The following is a 12,668-nucleotide window of genomic DNA, read 5'->3' on the forward strand; positions in this document are numbered from 1 at the left end:
ATAATAGGAAGAAAAAGAATGGAAACAGTTTCTTTGGCAAGCAACCTGATAAAATAGTGAAATTCAAGAAGCCCTTCAATTAAGAGAGAGAATGTGAACACAACAGGAAGAAGACCTAGTGGCAAAGGTTGAGTTTTTCTCTCTAAGCACACCTCTTACCCAGAGGCTTTCTCTCTTGAAAGCTGCTGACAGAGCTTTGGGGGAAAAAATATTTCATTCTCCTTTGGCTGATAAGCCAGGTCCTGTTTTATGTTTAACTTGCTCCAGTGTGGGAGGGGTAGGGGTGGGGATGCGGTATTTATAAGGGGAGCTGGGGCCATGTTCGTGTCATTCCCCGTCTGGGATTCAGCTCCTCTTCTCGAGTCCCCATCCCACACCCCTCGTTTCCGCCCTCACCCTTGAGCTGAGCGGCTGGTGGGAACTTGAAGGGAGTGGAAAAGACGCAAGAAAGCAAGAAAGCCGGAGGAAGAGGTGTGGTGAAAGTGAAAACAGGCTGCCAAACCAGGGGACTCTCTCCAATTTAAGAAGGAAGTCAGCTGACGTTAGTTAAATTTAACATCCCTCTTATGTGTAACGTTTGACTTCGGAAACAAAAAAAATGAACTTTGCAGAGGAAGAGGGCTCTAAGAGATACTGCATTCAAACCAAACATGTGGCTATTATCTGTGCGGTGGTGGTGGGTGTGGGGTTAATAGTAGGACTTTCCGTGGGCTTGACCCGATCGTGTGACTCCACCGACGGCACAGCTCCGGCGCCATCCCACCTTCCTCCCGGGACTAGCCCTTCAGCCCTTCCTTCCACGGCCAGACCTTCAGACGTCCCTCCCCAGGACCCCAGCGCCTGTCCTGCCAGTGAAGATGACAGTGGAGATTGGAAACATTTCAGACTGCCGGACACCGTCAACCCCGTACACTATGACCTGGAGGTGAAGCCCATGATGGAGCAGGACACGTACACCGGCAGAGTGACCATCTCCATCAACGTGAGCGCACCCACGCATTACCTGTGGCTGCACCTGCGGGACACCTGGATCACCCGGCTCCCCGAGCTCAAGAAGCCCTCGGGGGAGCAGGTGAAGCTCAGGAGGTGCTTCGAGTATAAAAAGCAAGAGTATGTGGTGGTGGAGGCCGAAGAAGAGCTGGCCCCCGTCGGTGACAAAGGTCCCTACCTCCTGACCATGGAGTTCGCTGGCTGGCTGAACGGCTCCCTGGTGGGGTTTTACAGAACCACCTACGTGGAGAACGGGCAAGTCAAGTAAATATTAAGTTTCGCTTTACTTCCCCTGAGCCCACAGATCTCCTTTCTAGTTCTTCTCTTTTTTCGCATTCTACGTTTTAATTATTTTATTGGTCTGATCTTTATCTGCCGTCGCCGGTTTTAATTTTCCAGTTCTCCCTGTTAACTCTGAGAAGCAAAAATTCTTGGCCTGCCGTATTTTAAAAACCTATCATAAAATTTAATTGTAGTGAATGAAATGCCTGGAGGGGGAGAAAAGCAGTAACAGTGAGTCCTTCATTCAACCAGGAGGAATCATGATATACTGCATCCCATCCTTTATATTTACACAAACTACTTTCAGATTTTAAAGTTTAGGAGTTCAGTGAATTTCACTAGTGATATTCTTGGGCCATTGGGCAGTGATTTTATACTAAGCTTTTAAAGTGATGTTACACTACAACCTGATGCTATTCCCCATCCTTCATGTATCTAAGTGAGCAATCAGTAAATGTCAATGATTATTCTGTCCATTATATCAAAGAGAGACATTGAAAAACTGCATGAGATCCACAGAATTGTTTTTTATATCTTCATCTAGAAAGGAAGGAAAGAAGGATCATGTCTTTCTTGTGTCCTATGGCCAGAATTGTACTTTTATATTTATTTATTTATTTATTTATGGTACCAGGGATTGAACCCAGAGGTACTTAACCACTGAGCCATTTCCCCAGCCCTTTTTATTTATTTATTTATTTTTTATTTTGAGACAAGGTCTTGCTAAGTTGCTGAGGCTGGCTTTGAACTTGAGATCCTCTTGCCTTAGCCTCCCCAGAGGCTGGGATGTACACTACGTCTGTACGTGCACTATCGGCCGGGCTTCTCATTCTTAAATATTTACAGGAATTAGATTTTAAAGATTGTGTAATATCCTGTTGTATGAAGGAACAGAAACTTTCCCCTAATTCCCTGATGTTGGGTATTTGAGTTGCTTCTAGTACTTTATTATTTCAAAAAAGTTAGAAAAGGGCGTAGGTATACATATATTTTTATGTATATATCTGTTTATTTCCTTAGGTTAGGATATTATCCTAAAAATAAAAGTAGTAGTAGGCCAAAGGGTACAAATATGTCAAGAAACTTGTAATACTTAGTTTATTCATTAAATAAATAATACAAATTCATTACAGAGAACTTGTAAAACAGAGAAAATTATAAGAAAAAAATAAACATTCCCCGTAAATCACCCAAGTATACCTAAGTAAATCACCCAAGTATAGCCATTGTTAGCCTTTAGCCAGATACTCTGAGTCTTTTTTCTGCACACAGATAAACATGATGTTATTGTATTGCATGGTGGTATTGTGTAACATGATTTTTCACTATATCATCAATACTTTAATATGTCATTTGTATTCATCCACAAATGGAATATTTGATAGGCCATTGGATAATACTAATGTAATTTTTCAACTTTTCTACTAAATGTGTGTAAGCTGCTCCTATTTAACACAATGAACAGTTAGTAAATTATATATAAACATTTTCTAATATTTCTATTAAAAATTCCTAGGAAATCGACCAAAATTATGTCCCAAATTATATTCTCATCAGTGATATGTGAACAGGTCTTTTTCTATGAACCTCACCAACAATATGATGGTTTTTTAATTGTTTGCCAATTTCATAGAGGAAAAGGCTTAATATTCTGAAGAATATCCACTTTATAGAGATTGTAAAACTTCATTAGTGTAAAGTAAAAAGAAGCCAAAACTTTTAAATCATTATCACTAAACTTTTTAAACTGCTTTTTAGTTTAAAAAGTTGTGAAGATAATAGAAATTTTATCTGAGGGAAACCATCAAAATATTTATAGAATAAATAAGATAGAATTTCATATAAGAAAGGTTCAAAATATGGAACAAGTTTCCATTTAATAAATTTCTGTCACATAATTTATGTTTAAAAAAGCATTTTATACTCAAATGTGATTTTCACTCTGGCTCTTTGTGTTATTTTTCTGTACCAGTTAATTTTACCAAAGTAGATATACTCGAGAGCTGCTCACTCTGAAACTCAGCTGACTTAGTTTTTGGTTGGCAAATCCTAGATGAGGAAGGACAGGGCTTGGCTAGATTCTCGAGGAGGCTTGGTCTCTTGAGTTTGCCTGTTTTCATTAGTAGCAGTTGCAGTTGAAACTCTCACATTACACAGATGCTGCCAGTTCCGTATTGCACACACAGCTCTGCAGGCATTCTGGCATCTACTCAATAATCTCATTTAGGCTAAATGGAATACTTTTTTGTTTTTCTTATGATGAAATATTTCAGGCACTTGAGAAAAGTTCATTTATGTTTTGTTTTGTTTTTTTCAAGCCTGTGAGTAACATCTTGACAATGTAGTTAGTCCCTAGTGGTTCTCATCCCCTGAGTCCATATAAGGGTTGCTAAGGTAAGGTCACAGGGAAGCACCATTCTGTCATACTCTTCAGTGAGCTTTGTCTTATGTGATGTTCATACAATTTTAAATATTACCATACTGTTTCATTTTAAGTATGCAGTCAAAGTATATTTTATTTATTTATTCAATACATAAAAATTGGACATGTTTATGGTGTGTTTTTGATACATATATTCATTGTGTAATGTTCCCATAAGGGTGAGCAATCTGTCTCTTCAACCATTTATCATTTTATAGTGGTGAAAACATTCAAAATCCTTTCATCCAGCTTTTATGAACTGTATTATACATAATCTATAGTTACCATATTGGGCAATAGTGTCCTGGAACGTCTTGCTCCTGTATAACTGTAGCTTAGTACCATGACCAGCTTTTTTGCATCCCAGCTCTCTCAACTACCATCACAGCCTCTGGTAACTACCATTCTACCCTCAACGTCTAGGAGAAGTTTTTTAGATTCCACATATGAGTGAGATCCTCCTGAATTTGACTTTCTGTGCCTGTCACTTCACATAATGTCCTCGGTTTCAATCACGTTGCCGCAAATGACAGGATTTCATCCTTTTGCGGGTGAATAGTATTCTGTTATGTATGTATATCATGTTTTCTTTGACATTCATCAGTTGATGGATACTCAGGTTGATTCCATGTTTTGGCTATTGTGACTAATGCTTCAATTAATGTAGAAGTACAGATATCCCTTTGACATATCAATTTCATTTTCAAATTCTATTTCCTGACCTTTCTACCTTAACATAAAATTTAATTCTGGGGTTGAGTATCAGTTTGGGATATCAATCTGTGACAGTCTCAATGCATTCTAAGCATGATTGCACTCAGTAGTAACCAAAATTACATGATTTCTGCAAACACAACCAGGACCTGAATTTCACAAAGAGGAGATGAGACAACAATCCATGATTCTTTTTCTCAAGATTGAGAGGTGGAAAAAAATAAGTGGAGCCACTGTAGAATTCCTTAGTAATAATAATAATATCCACATTATCTTAATAGTAACAGAGAGGCTGAGAAACGTTGCATCATTTTTCCTTTCTTACCCACCTCTTCCTACTCTCTAGACTGTTACTTAAGAGTCTAAGAAATACCACTTAACTGTAACCTTTGGAATGTTTTCCTCCCTACATTCTTCCCCTCCACTTGTACTCACTGTGTTATATAGGGTTTCCTGTTGTCTTCTTCCCAAAAAGTTTCCCTCTACTTAAATCTCCAAAGTATGTATTTTCTTCCCCCAAACGCTCAGCATTTCCTTCTCAGTATTTGAATTACCCTTGCACAGAATTTCCCAAGGTTTATTCTATAGCATTCTGGTTGTAAGGAATCTTAGTAGATATTGCCAGAAAAGAATCAAGGGAGGGATTCTGTGGCCAAATCAACCAAAGAAATAATATTGCATACATAATTTGGTTTGTTTTTTAATCGTGGGACTTTTTGGAAACTTTTATTTGATAATATCCGTTATGAATCTTTGACAGACTGCCATAGTACACAGTTCCCACACTGTGTGGAATCTCCAGTGGAGTTCCTGAGAAGAGACAGTGGTTCTCCTGTTTCCCACCTAGTACACAGCGAACGCTCAAATGTTATTGAATGACTACATGGGAACGTTTTCATTCAGGTCCCCATGTGACTGGTGTTCCCCTACATATGCCAAGACTTTGAAATTGAAATTGACAAAGCTGCAGCCCATTTCCCATTAATGAGTTCCACTTTCACTGGTGAAATTTTCTCACTTAGGGTGGAAAATTAGCCTTGGCTCCTTTTCTCCCCTGCTATGGAATGGAAGAGCAGTTTGTCAAATCTTTGTTTGACTTTGGAATGCAATCTTTATACTTTTGTGACCGAGAATCATTAGAATTGACAGTAAGTACAAGAAGAATTTAAAAGAGGAGCAGGTCATTTCTAATTTGGGTTTTTCAAGGTGTCCTTCATAACATTGGGAGGATTTCAACTGAGTTTTGATAAATGGGATTTTAATAGGCAGAAGGAGATGAGAAGATAAAAGCAGGTGGATGCCAAGTCAGAAACTCATAACGGTGGTAAGAACATTAGTTTGTGGTCTCTCATTGGAAGAAGCTAGCTAGAGATAACTCTGGGAAACACGCAGGGAAGAAAAAGAAGGCTAGCTATGACAGAAACTGTGAAGGAGGAATTAACTGGTGACTCTTTGGATGTAGATGGAGAAGGAAAGAGATAAATCAACATCTAAGTATTTGGGAAGTACTGAAAAGAGATGAGCATCAATCAGATATTGGTTTTAGGATAGAGAGAAGAGGACACAATGGAGAAAGTAGAGGGAAGGTAGTCAAGATTCCCAGATCAACTGACTGTGGAGAAGGGCTAATGTTATGGCTCTCAGATGCCCGAGGTATGTGATCTGAGTGATGGCTCTTGTCTTTAGTTGATATTGTAAATGGAAGAAAAAAGAACTGGTTTAGGAAGGAAGGCCAACTTCAGTGTTAGGCCTGCTGGAGACCTGTCAGACATCTGAGAAGATACAACTAGTGAGCACTTGAATAAATATATCTGAAGTTTGTAATGAGATTTAGGCTCCGAGTGGAAGCATCAGTGAGATGCTCACAGTCAAGTGTGTGGGGCAGGTGGTATATTCTCATGCACAGAGGTGTATACTCAAGCATGTGTAGTTTCGATCTTAAAATTTTCACTGTACTCAGCTTATTCTTATATTCTTAGACTGATGTCATGCTATCAGTCTGCCCATTATCAGTAAAGAATTAGACTTGGGGAGAGGTTTTGTTTACTTGTTTAAAGAGGTTTCATAATTTCCTTTTGGAAGTGAGGAAATAACAGAAAAAGATTTTTACTTGACCTTGAATATCCAAGGTCAAGCAATAAAAAAAAAAAAGCAATTGGAAATTAAATTATTAACTGGTTTATTCAGATCACCATAAAGCTACACTAAAGTCTGAAATCTATATGAGCCGTCCTGCACTGACTGATGAGGTTTCCTACACAATTCTGGAACCCTTTACTTAGTCTGCATAGACATTTGGCATCAGAAGCCCTTTGCTTAAGGATTTCATCTGGATTTGGTAGTTATTTTGCTGGTTCAAGTTATTAAATTGCTGAACATAGCCTGAGAGTGTTCACTGGAAAAAGTGGGTTTTTTTCCTCATAAAAAGTGATTTATGAGATGATCAGGTAGTTTTTTTGTTTTGTTTTGTTTTTTAAAGTTGATTCAGAGTGAATTAGGCTGTGACTTGGATCTATTCCTCAGCTTTCTCCAGAGTTACCTTGATCTAATGTGCTTTGAAAAGTCAGAAGGATGTTCTTCCTGTGGATGAATTAATAAGTTACAAGGAATTTCTTTTTAACATGCTAGGTCTAGCAATTGACTTAATGTGACACAGAGAGGCCCCTATGGAGAAGGGTTTCACAGCAGCACATTGGACTGGCATGATAGCTATTCAGGACATACCCAAGAGTCACTTCCAAATGTGTTGTGCTATTAGTCAGACTTTTCCATTAATTTGTAAAATAGTTCATTAGATTTTTAAAAGAAGAAATTTGAATCACTGAATCAAACCTCCCCAGAGAAGTTGTGATCTACAGTTGCTTTACATTGCTATCTCATATACCTTGCCTTCAAGTTTGCATAATATTTTTAAAAATTTAGTCATGTTTATTGAATTTGACTATATTAATAGAGGCTTTTAGGTTATTCAGTCATCCATGAGAAAAATAAGTGATTGCCATTTTAAAAAATGGTTTATCACCTATAGTATTTACACATAAAGTTATTTTGTTCTAATATATATTCTAGTCAAATGAATAAATTATAAATACTTTAGATTATGTAAAGTGCTATATCAGAAAGCATAGTTAGCTTTCTAGATTTATAGGAAATACAATGAGGCATGTCCTAAACCTATCATGTAAATTTCAAGGGAGTTTCAAATATATTACTACCTATGATCTTCCCCCTCCTATGTCCCCCTAACCTTGTGAAGAGGCTAGACATGCTCTGGTGACTAGGTTTTACAGTTTGAGGACACTAAGAGTTGGAAGGTTTTGTGACTTGCTTAAGAATCACACTTAAGGGATCAAAGTAAGATTAGAATTTAAGAATTTTTAGTTTTAGAAGAGAGCTTTACCCTAAAATCACATGATCCTGCACTTTAACAAAGAAAAAAAAATACCCATTTTGTGGCCCTGCTGGTTGATGAATGTCACTTTGCCTGCTCTGATGTAAATCCAGGTCACTGTGAAGGAGTTGGACTTGCTGTGATTTGCTGGGAAGACCACCAAGATAAACCAAGCCAGATCTGCCCCAGGTCCATGTGCAAGCTCAGGAGTACTCTGATTTCAGAAGGCAGGTTTTGCCTATTATCAAGCAGAACCTCCTTTAAAGAGAGAACACTAAAGGACTGAGAAGCCTTCTCTCTCTTAGGTCCTTAGGAGTTTATCTAGCATCTACCCAAGGGCAAAATAGAGTATTTGGAAACCTGCACAATGGCTATTATTTGGAAAATGATCCACTCCCTCCTCACTTTCCCTGCCACATGAAGTCCCCCACCCTTTCCCAAATTAGTTAGCTCACTTATTGATTAAGCTGAAGCATTTTTACAGGGAGTGACTTTTCCTTTTCCTCTGCTTCTGGAAAAAAAAAAAATCAGATTCCAGAATTCAGAAGAAAAAAGCAACTGACTTATCATAGGGTTGGAGCTTGGTGGATCACTGTATACAACTTAACACTCTGGGAAAGTGTGCAAGTTTTTATTCTGATGCATTTGCACTCAATATGATCTATAAGATGTTAGGAACTTCAGTTTACCAAACTGTTAACACCACACAACTCATCAATAATTATTCTACTGCAGAATAAATAATTTAACTCAGATTCAGCAATCATTTACATCTTGTCCCTTTTCTTTTCTCTCTCTCTCCTTTCATCTCCCTCTTTTTCCTTCCCCACTTTCCCTCCTCTGTTCCCTCCCTCCCTTTCTCTCTGTCTGTCCACCTGCTTGCCCTTTGGAGAATACAGTGAGAGCTCTCTCCCTTTCTCTTTTAATATCTGTATATTTCTTAAGTACAGTGGCATCCTCTAACATTATCACAGTACAGTTATCAAAATCAGGAAATTTAACATTGATACAATACAATTATCTAATCCATGGTCCATAATCAAATTTCCACCCAGTTATGTTCCAATTGATTTTTTTTTCTGGTCCAGAATGCAGCCTTGACTCATGCATTGCATTTAGCATCATGCCTGTTTGTACTCCTGGAAATCAGGACAGTCCCTTAGTCCTTCTTTATCTTTCTCAGTGTCAATATTTTTGAAGAGCATAGGCGTTGTTTGGAGAATATCACTTAATTTTAGATCGTCTGACTCTTAGGATTTAAAAATTCGAGTTAAACACATCAGGAATATCACTGTATTCTCAGGAAATCGCATCAGGAGACTGTTGATTGTACTATTATTTGTGATGCTACCTTTAATCACTTGCTCAAGATGGAATCCAACAGTGATGACTGCCATTCTGACTGGAGTCTGTTGTAAAGTGACAGTTCCTCCTTGATAAGAATTTTTCTGAAGATTCTTTGAAACTATGCAAATATCCCTCATCAAACTTTTACCCACTTGTTTGAACATCCACTGATGATTTTATTTTCTTCTCTTTCCATGTTTTCTTTTTTTTTTTTTTTTACTGGTGCATTATAGTTGTATATAATGGTGGAATTTGTTGTTACATATATGTACGTGCACACAACATGACAATATAATTTGGCCAATATCATTCCCCAGTATTCCCTGCATCCCCTCCCTCCCTGGGGTCACTTTCCTTTACTGATCTCCCTTTGATTTTCAAAACACCTTCCACAACATCACTTCTTTTTTTCCTTTTTCCTCTCCAGTTTCCACATATAAGAGAAACCATATAATCTTTGACCTTATGAGTTTGGCTTCTTTTACTTAACATAATGGTCTCAAGTTCCATCCATTTTCTTACAAATTACATAATCACATAATTTCATTTTTCTTTATGGCTGAATAAAACTCCATTGTGTACATTTACTTTATTCATTCATCCATTGATGAACACCTAGAATGGTTCTGTAGTTTGGGTCTTATGAATTGTGCTGTTGTAAACATGGACATGCACATGTCACTATAGTATGATGACTTTACTTCTTCAGGGTAAATACCAAGGAATACTATAGCTGTGTCATACCGTGGTTCCATGCCTAGTCTTTTGAAGAACTCCCATGCTGATTTCCATATGGTTGTACTATTTTTATGACCCCAAAATAGTATAAAAGTGTTCCTTTTTCTCTGCCTCCTTACCAGCATTTTATTATTATTTGTATTCTTGATGACTGTCATTCTGACTGGAGTGAGATGAAATTTACCACTGACGATTTTGTAAGACCCTTATTCCTGCTAAAATTATGAGTTTGCAAACTAAGAAAGAGCTTTCCTTCCTCCCTAATTATTTATTTGTTTTGAAAATCAGAATAAGGATTCATGGATTCATGAATTCCCTTATTTATTTTGATGTTCCAATTCTCCCAAGTTTGTCCAGTGGTGCTCACGTCAAGCAGGCTCTTGTGTCCTTTCAACTTGTTCCCATGATTCTTTGAATATTTCCTGGCTTTTTGGCACAGTTAGATATTCCAAGATCATCTTGGAATTTTCCTGACCCAGCACCAGAATAAGCCATTTCTCCAAGGAGCCCTGGTTTCTTTCAGTAGAGAATGATATTTTAAAGTCATCTGGGAACTAATTGTGCTCATTACTTCAAGCCTGTCATTGTTTCCAGTCTTGCTCAGTAGATAAAGCAAGGACATATATGTGTCTGTATTTCTGTATCATCTGCCTTTTTTACTTGTATTTAAAATCATTGAAATCACAATGAAACATGTAATTACAATTCAGCCCCACAGAGTGCAGTTTAGTGTTCCCTTTACAAATATATAACTCCCTTACCCAACAGTGAGGAATCTACTAAGCTAAGGAAGCTAAGGAAGCCCTATCATAAAGATTATCTTAATTTTTTTTTTCATTTGCCATGCTTAGGAAATGGAGAAGGATGTTTTCCAAATTGCTAACACATACCATTGCAAAAATACAAATGTACTTCATCGTGTTCAACATTTATTTACACTTATTTTAGATAAAATACATTGAAATGTACAAATCTAATGATTACGATTCAAGGAACTTTGACAAATATGCCCATCTTTGCTATCTATATCTCTATGATGAAAACAAAGTTGTCCAATCATCTGAAAAAGTCCCTTTTTTCAGTCAACACTCTTCCGAAAGATAGCCAGTCTTCTGGTTTTATTTATTTTTAGTATAGATTAGTTTTCTTGGCCAAGTTTTTAACAAGAAATTTTTTTTAGATCCAGATAGCTTTTGGAAAAAATTCAAAAATATTATAATTTTACCTAGATGGATGTTGACCTATGGCATATTACTTTTTAGGTAAATTAGTGTATATAATAAATCCTTGAACCAAAATAAAAATGCAGAGGGTTCCCATGGCCTGTTCTCCTCATCTGACTGTGCTGAACTCTTCTTTTGCCCCAATTACCTGGTTCACTGGGTTTCAGCTGACCACCTCTCAGTTCCTCAACTGCACCAGGTTCTTTTTTTACTAGAAGGACTTGGCACTCACTGTTCACTGAGCTAGAACACATTTTCCTTATTCTTCACCTATCTGGTTTTTTTGTGATTATCCAGACCTCAGCACATCATCATTCATCCCAAGAGCTCCCCTTTGATTATTCTACCAGAAATTGCTCATCACTTTTCCTGGGTCACTGTCGGCCATCTCCCCTGGTTTATTTCTGTTTAACTCTCATTGCTCTTCTAAATTACTGAGTTGTTTGGGTATCTATCTTTTCATAAGATATCAGGGACCTTATCTATAAAGTCTTTGTTGTTTCCTCAGCACCTAGAATAATGTGTATGTGTATGTGTTTGTGTGTGTGTGTGTGTGTGTGTGTGTGTGTGTAGGGACAACACCTATTTGTGGGACAAATGAATGATTGATAACTTAAATTGGTACTCTTTATGATAGGCCTTCCTTAGCTTCTGAAAATCCTGAAGAACAAAATATTTTCCTTTTACAAATTATTAATGAATATAAATCAACATTGCTTTACTTTTCCTTTCTTTTATACTTTTTACTTTGTTTAGTTTTCCAATGAGCAAATACACAACACTGTTGCCTTATTTTAATATGTTTACAGGTATAAAATGTATATTTAATTGATTTTGAGCAGATTTTTCAGCAAAAAAAATATTTTCATTTTGAAATTCTAGAAATATTAAACATTAACATTTTAGTGAACACAGGCAAATGCCTAGAGTCACAAGAGAATGTTGCTGTATCTTTTCAAAAGTGGGTTTTTAAAAATTAAAAAAAAAAAATTGCTGGGGATTGAACTCATGGCCTTGCTCATGCTAAGCACCTGTCTACCACTGAGCTACATCCCTGGCCCTCATAGGTGGATTTGTTTTAAATCAGGCCAAAGTTTACTTTACCTGGGGAATTGCTCAGCACTGCCTCTGCATGAAAATGAAACTGGATTTCTGTCTGTGGTATAACATAAATAAGACAGAATGTGCCATTCGGATAGGACCTGGAGATGCTGGAAGATACTCCTCTGCTCTGTGACAGAATACAGCTGCTCACTACCTCTAGGACAGTTAGAAACAGGCCTTTGAGTTTAGCTTTGTATTTATCTCTTTGTTGCTCAATGAGTTTGGGATAGAGAGAGTCATGATTCATAATTATATTTTATTTTGGCCCACTGAACAGATTTGTAAAATGTGTAAATATTCAAATAAAATACAGGAAATTGTTTGTCTCTGGATTTTCATGGATTTGCCAATCTAAAAATTCCAGGACAGACTTTGACAGTTATTTGATCATTTTCCTAGATGGAACCTTGTGTTAAGAAATTTAATAGTTATAATCATTTTTTTTGTATAGGAATAA

The 12,668-nt window shown here is 37.2% G+C and overlaps 1 protein-coding gene across 1 annotated transcript in view; it reads left to right on the forward strand.

The window, feature by feature from the left end:
- The first annotated feature begins 314 nt into the window (after window positions 1-314).
- Window positions 315-12,668, forward strand: part of LOC107141392 (glutamyl aminopeptidase) — an 80,209-nt gene continuing 67,855 nt past the window's right edge. The window contains exon 1 of the mRNA XM_015484646.2: window positions 315-1,254. Within this exon, the coding sequence (XP_015340132.1) occupies window positions 599-1,254 (656 nt within the window). The 5' untranslated portion in view covers window positions 315-598. The remainder of the gene's footprint in view (window positions 1,255-12,668) is intronic.

This window comes from Marmota marmota, unplaced genomic scaffold, assembly GCF_001458135.2.
Source record: "Marmota marmota marmota unplaced genomic scaffold, marMar, whole genome shotgun sequence".
Classification (NCBI taxonomy): domain Eukaryota; kingdom Metazoa; phylum Chordata; class Mammalia; order Rodentia; family Sciuridae; genus Marmota; species Marmota marmota.